The following is a 14,895-nucleotide window of genomic DNA, read 5'->3' as shown; positions in this document are numbered from 1 at the left end:
CCATGATAGCTTTTTCCTTTGTCGCCATCCTTTTTAGATCCACCAGTGTGCCGTTTGAAGCTGCCTTTATTTTTGTTGGTGTAGAGCGCTTCTTCATCTTTTAGTGAGAGTCCTCCCATTTGCTTAGCCATAGCTTCTTGACCTGCAAGTAAATTTTCAAATTCAAGAAGCGATGGTTGTGTTGGCCATCCTTGTATAACAGCAATAAATCCTCGATATTCTGGCCTCAAACCATGAATAATTATTCTTTTTATCCTTGCTTCCCCAATAGGAGCTGATGGATCTAGCTCTGAAATTTCGCGACATATCAACTTCACCTTGTGGAAGTATTGGGCAATCGTCTTGTCACATTGCGCTATTGACAATAACTCGTTCTCCAGAAGTTGCAATCTTGTATCATTCTTCTTTGAAAAAAGTGTAGCAAAGATATCCCACACTTCCTTTGGTGTTTTGGCATCTCGGATGTGCTCCAACATTTCTTCTTCAATTGTGATCTTTAAGGCAAACATTGCTTTACCTGCCTTAATCTTCCATTTTCGCAAAATGCCATTGGCGTCTTCTGCCGGCTGCGTAGCTTCACTACCACCAACAACCTCCCAAAGATCTTGACCTTGTAGGTAAGACTCCATGCATGTTGCCCACGTGTTGTAGTTTTTGTTGTTGAGCTTCTTGATACCTCCTACTACTTGAAGGTCCCCCATCACGTCGAAAAGCTTTGATTATACCAAACAAGTTTGATTAAAAAAACTTGTAAAGCATAAAAACTCCTCACAATCTAAGATAGCTCCACCAAGAATAATCCCTGATTAACCTGGCTCTGATACCAATTGTTGAAAATTGGACCAACAAACAAGTAAATAAATTACTTGTCTTACACTAACAATAACAACACTACAACACCCTTTTTGTGGATCACTCACAATTCTAAGACAAAGAAGAAAAACAAAAAACTTTAACTCACAAATTGATACTTGATTGATTGAATGAAACTAAATACAAGGTAGAGTATTTATAGTACTCTTCATACAATCTTGACCGTTCAATTAAATTAAATCATAGCCATTGAAATTCTAATTCTTATCCATGAAATGAGAAAAACACTCTTGACCACACATTTAATTTTATCTTTTACCAAGTCGTCATCTTTATCTATTAGAAAAATAAATAATTAAATATCAAATCTTATCTATAACTCTTATCTTTTATTGGATAAGTTTTATCCTTTATTTGGGTTGGAGTTGATATTTAACAGTAAGAATGTCCACTTGTGCATTACTTCACAATTATGTAATTAAAAGCGTAATCCTTTCTGTAGAGGTTGCACGAACACCAAACAGAAGACCTCTCATTGACAAATTCCAATTTAACATCAGTCGGATGGATGAAAAATAATAACAGTTGCACCGAATAAAATTTTAAAATACATAGTAATAACTGAATGGCATTCTTGGTACTCTCCCGCCAAACTGTTGCAACATTGAACAATAAATAACAAGCTTTGTATCCATAAAAAGCTTACAGACACTGGCTCTTCTACAATACCTTATCAAACTTGTGACGTATATTTCCTAATGGTAGAACACAGTCGCGGTAGCAGTTAGCACTTTACAATAAGTCAGCCAACCACGTTGAATTCTTGAATGGAAAAATTACACTTGTATTCCGGGCTACCAGGTTATACCCTGGTCCTTGTTAAAGAGCTGCTGACTATGAGAACCAGGGTACTGCCCCAGTTTCCTAACAGGATATATATATACACACACACGATCAGCACCAATCAGCAGATCAGACGGACTCGATCACTGATCCAATGAAATCAGTTGCCTGAAGCATTCACTTTGGATGTGAAGTCATGTATTTTACATGAAGCGTGGAATGTAAAGCCATGTAGAGTATCAACAACTTCGAGCGGATAACTGCAAACTATGATTTATCATCTTATTGCTGGATGGCTATTCTCACACGATTGCTCAAAGCTGATGGCCTTCCAATTGCTTCAAGAATTCTACTAAATGCAATCTTCATGGGGACACATGTAACAGAAGGCACTTGCCCAGCAGGTTCTATCAAACCACTAAACATGTTGCTTCCTTTACCATGTAATGCCTTAACAACCCCACCACCAAATCTTTTATCAACTGTGAAAGAAGATAGTGTTCTAGTTTTTTGGCTCGGCAAACTTAGTCTCTTATGGGACCTTTTCTGAATTTTTCCTGATGATGATTGGTGCTGCTGGTGATGAGAAACTTTCTTATTTGCTATCTTGGGTACATTCTCAGTACGATTTGGATATACAAAGGAAGGAGATGCATTTTGATATCTAGACCCCACAGCTTCATCATCCTCCAGAGATGAGACAACTGGGTTAGAACGGGGAACTCGTTGCATAACTGTTCTTCTGGCTGTCCTCCAAACTGGTTGCTCAGCTGTATGTTCATCTTGACCGACATGATTGACACACAAATATTCAGCAGTGGAATCATCTTCCAAGATCTCAATCTGAATGGGGTGCCCTACAATTGCTTTTGCATTCAACCTACTCATCAGAGACACCAAAGGAACACGCTCACCTTGATAGCTAGCTTTAACCCTCAGATCAACATCAAACAAAATGGTTCCAATCCCTCTCATAGCATGAACAGCATAAACAGGATCATAGCACTCATCAGACTCTTCCCAATATTTGCCTCGAGCTCCATAAGGTGGCTCATCAGCCTCCCAGGCAGATGTTGACATCAAATGAGAATCACTTTCTAAATTATTGAAACCAATATGGCTTCTCCTAAGATCCCTAGCTGCTTTAGAGGCTAGTTTATGTCTTTGTTTTCTGTAGTCATCATGCTTGTTAAGGAAATCCTCACCAACCAAACCTTGATCTAAGGCCTTTTGTGGGCAACGTTCCATCTCCATTTTCGAACTAGTATACCTGATTACATTAGCTGTTTCCCTCGTAGAACAATCCCATTTATCTGAACTAGCAATGCAGATCTTGCCATCAATTGGCATTTTAACTACACTACGGTGGTTGCGTTTACCTTTTATATGCCATTTAGAGATTCCCACCCCAGCAGAAGTATTTGCAGGTTGTTCAAAAGGATGAAGGGTGGAAATGTTGCTAGAAGAAGGCACTTCATCATTGCCTATCTCTTCAAATTCATCTGAAACATGATGTCGAGAAGGGTCACAATTTGATCCAAGGGATCCACCAATATCTGAAACCAAACCAAAGTAATTAATGAAAACTGAAATGAAGATCAAGATCAGAAACTATATGCTCGCCTAAGCAAATTGCACAAACACCTTTCATCATACCAAAATTTATGTTGTCTATATAATTATGCAAGAAAGCATCATCCAATTCTATAGATCAATTTTGAAGTTATGGTTAGCTCCCTAATATTATTCAAAATTGGCACAAATCAGAAAGCAGGATTAAGCTCTTGTTTGCCTGAAACATTTAACAAGGTTTGACATGCACAATCAAAAAGAACTAACCAATATATATGCTTAATTTTTCCCAGCTGGATGAAATTCTCACTTATATTCAATAGCTAAAGTTGTTTGGCTCAAAAATAACTCATTCAGCAAGGATGTCATGTTAGTGTTTACTTTATACAATTCTAAAGCATCATTTACTAGCTTCGAAATGTGCTTATTATTATTATAAAGTACTGCAAAAGCTTTGAAACGGTGTTCATCATCCATTGACTAAAGTGCAAAGGTTTCAGCTGCTAATGAACAAATAGTCTAAACTACTAGTTCACAGAACTGTAATCATCTACCCATATGAAAAATACAGTTGTATAAGCACTTGGCCCATATTGTGGTTACATTTGCAACACAAGCAAATATTACATAAAGTCATGCTAAATTAAACTGGTTTTGCTATTAGTCAAATGAACTAACACAAAAGCAAACAAAAATTAGACATACCAAACTTTGAGACCTAAAAATGTGCCAATGATGATGCTGATCAAGCTAAAAGATTATACTATTTAAGAGCAATACCTCCTGAGATTTGTTCCTCCATCTCAGTGTCCAAGTAATTCCTAGGAGTATCATAATCATTTGTCTCACTCATCTCAGAAGTCGAGCATCTTTCTGCCATTGAACCAGGTTGATTGAAACCACACTGGTCTGACAACGATCGTGTTTCTTCAGAAGAATTACTTTTATCATCCTGTGAGACAATTGAATCAGCAGAAAGATAGATGTAGCTACTTCGTTTTGCCTGGCAAACACCCATATGGTCTTGCTTCTCTTTCAATGAGAAATCATGAGGATAACCATCCAGATTAGAACAATGAGGAGCTTGTATCTTTGCACTAGTTTGTAAAACTTGAACAAGCGGACGACGTCTGTCACGTTTTTTAATTGAAGATTCTTCAGAAAATCCACCATGTGACCTTTTATTTTTGATTGCCAAATTACTTTTACCTCCATTGGCATGACCTCTACCTCCAACTATATCATCAAAACCTACAAAAGTGTCCAAATCATTCTCAACAAATTTGGTGCTAGTCAACAAAGACTCAGACTGGGGAATCCTTTTCTTTCGAGCAATTGGAAAGCCAAAATCCTGGAGTCCTCTCATTTGAGGAACAGCTCCAGAAGTATTTCCTACTGGCTTATTGTTTTTTGCATCATTTGAAATCATACAGTTGCTCACATTTTCTTCAAATAACAAACCTGGTTTTTTAATAAGTGGAGCCTTTTGAAAGGCGCAATCGCTTTGGAATGACAATTCATCATGTCTGACAAATGTATCAGCAGATGGCAAGTTACTAAACTCTCTTTTCATTGTAACTAAAGGCTTATTGGTAATTCCATTTGAGATGATGGCTTGTTTTGGTTGCTTTAGCTCAAGCTGCTTTCTCTCAAGTTCAAGAGCATGAAGAATAGCATCTTCTCGGCGGGCATATTTTTCCCTTTTCTTTATAGGTACTCCAAGTGAAGCTTCAGCCTTCTCAATGCAGGCATCAAACTCCCCACAGCGAAATTCCTTAACACGCTTAGATTTTTCCAGATTGTACCAGTCACTGCAAGTAGGTTAATGGTAAATATCACTACTGAATACCAATACAAGAGATTAGAGATACAACCAAATAAACAAAATGCAATATAAACCTAGGTTTATATGAGACCAGTAATTATTTTCTCCGAGATGTGAACTGATACCAAAAGGCAAAAATGTATACCAGGCATCTAGTCATGAATAAGAAAACTGTTGAGAGGTTCATCTAAAGACTTTAGAAGCATTTCCAGCTTTACACAGTGCCATTGATGAAGATGAGGCCAGGTGCTAGCTTTGGTCAATTGGGAATACCTTTGGAAGTTGTTGTCAAGGTCTTGGTTCAAGTTCCACCTTCAGCTATAATATGGATATACATTTATTAACTGCTGGCTCCTCCTCCAACTCCTCACAAACAAACAAAAGGGGAAAAAAATAGAAGCTAATGGTATAAACAATTCTGAATAGTACTGAGCTTACAATAAGCTACAGTGTCTATGAGTTTTTTAATGCAAGTCTTTTAGACCTCAAGACGAACTTTTCAAAGGTCAGGTCCTTTTTCAATAGGAAGAAAGCACATTGGTCAAACTAAACACTTTTATAGCATATTCATTGTACACTAGATGATTGAAATTAGATTTAGCATGATGGAATGAATTGTATTAGAACTTGGACATGCCCAACTCAACATAAGAAACCTTATGGATTATAATGTAGCCTAAAATGGAAACAAATTTTGGAATGCAAGCTAGAAATTTTTAGTAACTTCTCTAACACAGGACAATATACAGGAACACATAGAGGAGGAAGAGAGTAAGGAGGAAAAACAAAGAATAGAGGCAGTATAGAAACAACACACCAAGCCCTCATAATCAAGAGATATTGATTAAATAAAAAATCATAAATATTGTTGCATAATTCTACAACATTAAAAAGAACTCGACCCCAATGATTGAATTGAAGATCCAATCAAGATAGCAAAGATCTAGCAGGTTGTTAATATTAACCACAAATTTGGTTGTTCGGTTGAAGAAGATAGCACTGCAAATTGTTTTAAGTAAATCATTTATATACCATTGTTCCAATTAATAGTGAACAGTGTGAATAAAAGGCGCTTCAAGCACAAGGCACTAAATTATAAGTGCATTCAATATCAAATTTCTTCTTCTATATCCATTGTTTGGCCTTTTGTATGCATGTTTTTGATAGCAGATGGTGCCTTAATGTTTACTCTGTCAATCTATGATCTAGCCATTGACAAAAGAGAGACAAAGAGGAAGCAAGAACTTTCGAGAACTTTGAACTTTTGCACAGCAACCTCTGGATAGTTTGAAATTCTAGTATCCAGTAATTAATTCCGATGAGAATGAAACTGATCAGTTTGGATAACATGATATTTAGTGAATAAGCAATAATTTAGAAACTCCAATATGCTGGTGATTTTTTTAATTGGTTAATTCACCACATGCTAATAGATGAGTTTAAGTGAAATATTTGTGGCTTTATTAAATTATTAGTTAATTGGGCAAGGATATAAAATCCTATAATCTGGGCCTATAGGATCTCAATGTTGGCATTGATATTTAGTGAACAAGCAATAATTTAGAAACTTCAATATGATGATGATTTTTTTAATTGGTTAATTCACCACATGCTAATAGATGAATTTAAGTGAAATATTTGTGGTTTTATTAGATTATTAGTTAATTGGGCAAGGGTATAAAATCCTATAATCTGGGCCTATAGGATCTCAATGTTGGCATTCTTGAATATATTGAATATACTTGCTTTGACATAAACAATTTAAAGCTTGGTATTGCCATCATTTCATATCATCATCTATGAAAATTTCGATTATACAAGAACATTTTTAACTTCCAAACAGAAGAATCTTTTTTAAGTTTCATCTTAGTCATCCATCGTATAAGGGTCACCATTTACAACAACAAGTCACGGATCCAAGTATGTGAGGTTGGCTAAATGGATATTATCCTACTATATATAAATAACATAATTTCTTAATGATACATAGGGCTATAAATGAATCAAGCATTCGTGAACAAGCTTAGTGTTCGGCTTGGTAAGAGCTTGTTTATGTTCGTTCAATATACATAACATCAATTAAAAAAACAAGCTTGAACAGCTTGTTAAACTAAACAAACAAGCTTGAACACATATGTGTTCAACTCGTTAACGTTCGTGAACAGCGTTTGTGAATGATGTTCGTGAACAATATCAATATGCTAAATAAACAATAAAATAAAATAAAATAAACAAATAAGTTTGAATTATCAAACTCAATAACCAATCAAACCGCTAAAAGTTTCAAACAATCAAACAAGCTTGAATTGAAAGCTCGATAACATCTAAACGAACTAAGCTCGAATTGAGAGCTCGATAACATCTAAACGAACCAAGCTCAAGCTAAGCTTCAAACAAGCTCAAGCTTATAAAAAATAAATCAAGTCAAGCTTGAACAATCATTTCAAAGGCTTGGTTCATTTTAAACTCAGCTCAGCTCAATTACCTTATCAAACAAGCCTAAACACCCCAAAGCTCGGCTCGGCTCGGCTCGGCTCGTTTACAGCCCTAATAATACAACACCTTCTAGCTGATAGTACATTATTCATATATTATGTGAAAAAATTTAATTATGTTTTATAATATTAGAATTACACAAAACTTTAAACTATTGTCATAATAGTAGATATTCAACGTTCACAAAATACAGTTTCATTTTTTTATTAGTTATAAGGTCAATCCTCTCCAATACTACAATCCAATCCTCAGGCTCCCTCATTCAAATAAGTGTTTGTATTAGCACTTGAAGTTATCACAGTATAAGAAGGGGGGAAGAAGATTTTACATGTTACTGACCCGGTAAAAATAGAGGATAGTATGAACGAAATTAGATTGTAGGACTGGTAACAAATGCATTGGATTAAAACAACTGAAAACCCTTTATAAAGGCAGTACCACAAAATTTTGAATAATGAATCTACGAGGACAGTGGTTCCACACAAATAGTTCTGAAAAGTATAATCATTCTCCTACAAACAAAATGATCGAAGCTATCATCCAAGATCAAGTTTTGTGGTGTCTTGTCTTGTTAAATAGAGTCTTCATGGAGAAAACCATGAACAAAATTTCATCTCAATCCAAATTGTTGTGCTCTTCTAAAATACATCAAAACAATCAGAACTGGAAGCCACCCAGACTGAAGTTATCCTTCATCGAGAAAAATGTAAATGTATATTTATGTGTATGCAACCGCCAACAGCACAGAATAAAAGTTTTAGATGGTATATAATTATCTCTTCTTTGCACAGGTTTTGACAATTTAATGTATACTTCTCAGTTTCCAATCAAATAGTTCCAGTACCAAATCCTACGCCTCAATTAACCTCAATCCTCAAGGTTGTTTTTTCAACAATAATCTAGCCATAGCATATTATTGTTCTATAGAGAATAAACTATGTTCGAATAAAACTAGATATCAGGAAAGGTTGCAATTCCACATTTCAACTCCTGGGGCCATAAATGTTTATTTAACTACGAGCATTCAACGCTTAGGGCAGCCACTACCTCGATTCTTATTAGTTCAAACGGGGAAAACACCCTCAAAAACAAAGTCACGTCAGAAAAAGCATGAGATGGAACTCGAGCAAAATAAAATTACTATTTCCGAGAAGAAAAAAAAATGCGAGCCCCGTATGCATCAACAATGGTATAAAAAATAAAGAGTTTGCAATATAAGTTGAAAAATAACAGGTAAATCAGAGATCTTACACGCTGGCATCCTCCCTACCCAGGAGCTTGACTGGCGTCCCCGACCGCGGGGACATGAGATGCGATGCCGACAACTCTTCTTGCCCAAGAATCCTCCCCGGCCACCAGGACCCGTTCCTACGTCGCACCCAAACAATCGTCCCAACGCGGCAATCGACGCCCATCCCTCCTCCATCCCCACCCTCTGAAACCCCCATAGCCCAGCTCTTTAGCACCCTAAGCCCGGTCCAGCGGAACTGAACGGAGCCCTAGAAAGCGGAGCCACCGCGGCAAGGGTCGGGCGGCCAATGTCACCGATGATCCCAACGGCAGGACACGAATTTTACAGATCCAATCAAGAATAGACGAGCTCCAACGTGAGTTTCCTCTCATATGGACGAGATCTGATCCTTGTTTCCTCCGCAGGGACCTTCGCTCCTTAGGGTTTCCCCGAGATCTCGCCAGCCACCACCTGCACGGCGGCCGTCCTCGCGCCGCGGATGAATCGGTGTGTCGCTCGCCCCTTTCTTCTCATCTCGTTTTCGCTCACACCGCAGAGGAATGAGACGAAGAAGAATAAGACAGGAGGAATAGAATTTACAGTTGTAATTCAAAATAGTAAATGGAGGAAGACGGTGACGACGACTCCCGGAGACATGACATGATCATGAAATAGCCACAAAATAAGCTTCGACATAATAAAGAGATATTTCTATATGTAGGTGATATAAAATAATTATTTATTCAATTAAATTATTTTTAATAATAAAAATTTAATTTTAGGTTATAAATCATCCTAGACCAAATAATTATTTACTATTAGTGCACCAACCCCACACGCCAAACAAGCTCCACTCCGCGGAGCAAATTGCAAATAGAGGGTCATGCATGTGCTGTTAGGGTGGGGATGAAGTCTCTTATAATTTGTCTATCTATATGTATTTAATCAGAAAACTGACGATAATAGATCGAATGATGAGAGAGAGTCGCCCATGTATCAGTGTTTGTTCCGATTTATATGGGTTAATTTTTAATATATATAAAATATTTTATTAGATATCTAATCTCTCTTATATAAAGAATAGTTGTGCTAAAGTAAAATACTTGAGGTTAATTTTTAGCGAATGTAAAATATTTTATTAAATGTCTAACCTCTTTCTAAGACTGTTGCGTTAGGGTAAAATATTTTTTGTGATTTACCTATATGTATCTTATCGTGAGGGCGGTGACACTGAGCCATTTGAGGTGAGCGACATCATCTTTGGCCCCAAAAGAAGATAGGAGAGAGTGCCCCCACGGGTATAGCCGAGTTGGTACTTGAGTGAGGAGTTATCACAATAGGTCTCAAGTTCGAATTGCAAGGTTTATCCGATGCTAGGATCCCTCACCTAGGACATCGCTCAGCTAGTTGAATAGCTCCCGTAATTTACTCCCATCAATGTATTTGCAACGGTCTTGGAGGGGCCCAGAGGTAAGAGTTATCACCTTTTTACCACAATAGAAGATAGGAGAGAGTGTGTGGGTTGTCTAGATCCTGTAAATACCAGTATAGGAAGGCCGCTCGGCTAAGGCTAAATAAGCCCCCATAATTTATCCCTTCCAAAGTGTGTGAGAACATCCTGGAGCGACTGCTAAGATGACGACTTCATCTTTTGCCAACATAGAAGATAGAGCCCCCGGAGGATGATGCAATAGCAGAGCACCTTCTCAGTTTCTTAGGCATCTAAGGATCGAGTCTCAACTTCGATGAATTAACGGATAAATTTTCATTAATGAACAATTGACTTAAGAACGTTGGCTAATGGGTTGTTTACTACGAGTGCTTCACGATTTATCCTAGTGAGTAATGTGGAAAACATCCGTGGGGTCGGACCATTCACCCTAGAATTAGTCGACGTAAGCTGGATACCTGATACCAACTAAAAAAAGAAGACAAGAGAGAATTGCGGGCTATGGTGCAGTGGTAAGCATATGTTGGGCCTCCCTATGGTGGCAAAAGGCGACTACGCTCGCCCCCAACACCCTCGCTAATATGTCCCAAGACCAATACGGAGGAAGTAAATCACGGATGACTACTAGCCTTTGGAATAATAACTGATACATGATGGATATGTTGGAGCTCCCCATGCACCTAGAGTTCGAAGTCCAAGGAGTGCAAGAAAGTCACCTCCTACGTTCAAACCATTGGGACCGCTGGACTTTTGGATTTACGTACCTTAGAATTGATCGGATCGTAAGATCTGAATATCTGGATTATATATATATAAAAAAGAGATAGGAGGGAAGCTCCTAGGGGTACGGTGTTGTAGTAAAGCAATGAGGCTTGTTTCCATACAGTGAGGGTTATAATCTCACATTGGGCATTTCCGAACGCAAAGGTAAGCAGTGAAGCTCATTCCTATGTAGTGAGGGTTCGAATCCCACATTGAACATTTCTGAATACCCATTGAGTTCAAACCACTAGTGATATTGGGTTTCTCCATAGGCCACCTACTTTTTTTAGATTTACTATAATGGCCAATGAAAAATTTTGTGAAATCAAACCGGTTTACTCGAAAATTAATTGGAACATAAGAACTGAATGGATGAAAAAAAAACATTGGAGAGATTGGAGGCAGGGAACCAAAAGAGATCAAGAAAAAAAATTTTACTTGGATAGAGGAGAAAAGAGGAAACTAATGAAAATGAATGATCGATAAATTTTACTCTCCCCTTTCCGCCTAGTTTTACAACATCAACTAGTTCGTTCGATCCTATCCTTACGGATAGTGCTTGAACTTATATGGTTTCCATTTTTTTTAAGCTTCCAGTTATGTTAATACAATTTTTTCCTTTAAAATTTAAGGGCTAGGTTATAATATTAAATACAAAAAAAAAAACAAATAAAAAAAAATCATATAAGAAATAATATCCTAAGGACCTTACGTTGCACACTCCGTGCACATCCAAAAAAATTTTTGATTTGAATTTTTTTTGTACTTAATACTATAATCCAACCTCTAAACCCTAAAAATAAAATTTTATTAGCATAGCCGGAAGATTAAAAAAAATAAACAAAAAAAACTGCATGGGTTCAGGCACTACCCGTAAGGGTAGGATCGAACAAACCATCACCCACTTCAGTCCTTTCGTTTTGTCTTATTGCTCCATTCTTGTCATCGGTTAGGGAAACTCTAAGCCTCTGTTTGAGAGTGTAGATCCTGGTGTGGCTGGTAAAAAGGGGATGAATTGTCTTAAATAATAAAAATATCCTTCTTAAAAACTTTTGACTTTGATTAATAAAGACTTGCTAGTAAGATAGAAATAAATTGCATAAAAATTAATCGAGGCTACCAGATTTACTTAGTTTGCAATCGACAAAGTTGCTAATCCAAGACAAATGACACATACTATCAGAACTCCTTCTTCGAGCAAATTCTTGAAGGCAAAGAAGCCCCGTACAATGACTTACAGCTTAGAAAATGAAAACAGTAAACAAAAAATTTGAATACAAGTATTGTGTTTAAATTAAGTGAACCAAGACTCTATTTATAGTGCTTTGGTCAAGTTTATCCGTTTTTAGCGTGACAGACTCTGGACACCTGGATGGTGATCTGGGCGCATCCAGCGAGGCAAACTCTATCTTCACGTAACGACTTCACAATGATTGGAAGATTGATTTTTTTTCATGTTTGAGAGCCTAGACCGTTGCTGACATGAACTCAAAAAGTGATCCACTACGGCGAGGAGTCTGTTCAGCACCCTGATGGTCCGGACGCCCAGACTAGATGGTCCGAGCGCCCGGATGGTGCGGGCCCTCGAACTAGTTGGTCCGAGTGCCCGAACTAGTCAGCCATCTGCTGACTAATCCGGTGCGTTCTTCGGTCGCTGACTTCATTTTCGATCGCTTGGGTGATCCTCCGGCCTTCCAGAGTTGAGCTCACCCAAAGCCAATTCTGGCCTTCTCCTCGAACAGTTTTTCTCTCCGGCTTCACGTCTCTCAGAAGTGCCGCACACATCCTTCTCGCTCCACGTGTGTACTCTTCCATAGCTTCTCATCCCTCAGATGCACTCAGTCTGTCGACTCGATTCCTATGTCATCATTCTCGTCTGCTGCGTCTTTCGCTCGACTTTTTACATTCCTAAGTTCCTGCACACTTAAATACAAGACATCAAAAATACAGAGTCTAATTTGACTTGGTTAATCACATCAAACCCTCTGGGTACTTGCAGTCTCTTCCTTTTTTTTATGTGAATCGACCCAAGTTAAGTTAGAATTAAACCAAAACAGTGAAATAATAGTAAAAATACATAAGTATGCAAAATTAAATGAAATGTAATAAATTGGAAAAAGATATTCCTCCCCCTAGACTTAATCTTATTTCTCCCCCTTTGATCATATTAAAAATAGGGACAATCATCAAAAAAAATTAGGAAAATTTCTAAGGGTTACATAAATAGTGACTAACTTTAAAAAAAAGTATGGAAATTAATTTTATATGATTTAAAAATTAGTTTTTTAAAAAATAATTTTGATTTAAAAACTAGTTTTTGATTTTTTTTAAAAGTACTTTTAATCATTGCAAAATTCTAAAAAAAAAATTCACAGTGAAACGTGATCCTGTCCGAGTGCTGAGTCGATGGACTCTGCGGACGTGGTGCTCTCCGCTGTCTTCGACTGGCTGAACGAATCTCCAGCAAACCTGCAAGGAAGTCGAGCCAGGAAGGGGTTCCCGGTGACGACCCTCCGACGCTTAAGTCAGGCAAGAGGAAAACGATGAAGTGGCTCCAAAGATGAGGGATTGCGTACCTCCGGCGAAGTCTGAGGGCTCTTATATAGAGTTGTGGGGAGGCTTATGCACACCTACCGAGGCGTACACGTGTCCTTTACCATACCTTAGTATGGGCTTACCAGAGGAGCATGCCTGACACCATACTGCTACAGTCCGAGCACCTCTCTGATGGGACGGCAGAACCTTCCGTCGTAGGATTCTGCGTATGGCTTGGTCGTTGAACATGCCTGTTATCAGAAGATGTTCCCCAATGTCCCCTTGTCATTGTTTCCTTTTTCCCCGCGCTGAGCGTCCAGCCGCTCGACAGGCACATCACTTCCGACCTGGCATAGGTGTTGGCCCGACTGGGGAGATTCTCGGTCGGGTGCTCGGCTGATATTGTTCCTGCCCGTGTTGCTCTATGCCTCGGCCGAGCGAACCACCCGCTCGGCCCGGCGACCCTTTTCATCACGAGCGTCGGAAACCCGACTCCCCGTCGGGTTGTCTTTGATTCTGCTCAGACCCGTTCGGCCGGTCGACCCAACCCTTCTCCGATCGGTCGGACCTCATGCTGACCCTTTTGACTTTTGACCTCTACGTGTCATTGGCTCCCCTCAAAGGGGGTCCCCTGTCCTTACCGCCGGATCACTTGCCTCCCCTTCAAGTCTAGTCGAAGGAGGCGATTAGTCCGACTGACTGGACCGTCAGTTACGCCGAGCAACGTCTCTATGCAACTATCCTCCGTTCGACCCCCACGGGGGTAGCTATGACGTCAGTCAACACCAACATTCCTCGGATCTCTTCGAAATTTGCGCCAATCTTTGACATTAAGGCCAGGCATGCGCTTTGTGCCTTGTGAAGACGCTTATTAAATGCACTCCAGTGGTCGAATGCCACGTGGCGCTGCTGTCGTCATCGTACGGCGACTGCGTCGCGGGCGACGAGACCGAAACGGCTTGAAATGGATGGCTCGATAGAGTCCTTGGTTTTTGAGACCTACATCCGACGGTTGAGGCCGTTCGGGCCCAACCCTATAAAGCTCTCGCCTTCTTCCTCCGCCGCATTCCTGCTTTCGCGTGCCCAGAAGTTTTCCCTGTCGTTCCTGCTCCAGTGATCCTGCTGTTGCTTCTTCCGGCGACCTCTCGCATTCTTCCTTCGATCTTCGTCTGCTTCCGTAAAGTCCTTCTGCCATCTTCTTTTCATTTCTTGTTTTTCCTCGTGCTTTCTTCTTCTCTTCGCGTTCTCGTCTCCTGGTTACGATTCGGTCCCCTCTCTTAAACTTTTTGCCCTTTCGTCCATCTCTTGCTCCTTTTCCTGCTCGGCTTATGGCCAGCTCTTCTCAACCTCAAGACCCAGCCCTCGGCC

The 14,895-nt window shown here is 39.1% G+C and overlaps 1 protein-coding gene across 1 annotated transcript; it reads right to left on the bottom strand.

Annotated features, from left to right (window-relative positions):
* Positions 1 to 1,378: 1,378 nt before the first annotated feature.
* On the bottom strand, positions 1,379 to 9,423 carry LOC122034846 (uncharacterized protein At1g51745-like). The gene is made up of 3 exons (XM_042594213.1): positions 8,801 to 9,423; positions 4,009 to 5,039; positions 1,379 to 3,212 (listed from the first exon to the last, which is right to left on the bottom strand). The coding sequence occupies exons 1-3, from the start codon at positions 8,995 to 8,997 to the stop codon at positions 1,939 to 1,941; spliced, it is 2,502 nt and encodes an 833-aa protein (XP_042450147.1). The 5' UTR covers positions 8,998 to 9,423; the 3' UTR covers positions 1,379 to 1,938.
* Between the last annotated feature and the right edge of the window lie 5,472 nt (positions 9,424 to 14,895).

Source organism: Zingiber officinale, chromosome 1A (assembly GCF_018446385.1).
Source record: "Zingiber officinale cultivar Zhangliang chromosome 1A, Zo_v1.1, whole genome shotgun sequence".
NCBI lineage: Eukaryota > Viridiplantae > Streptophyta > Magnoliopsida > Zingiberales > Zingiberaceae > Zingiber > Zingiber officinale.
This window is presented reverse-complemented; position numbering and strand designations above follow the sequence as displayed.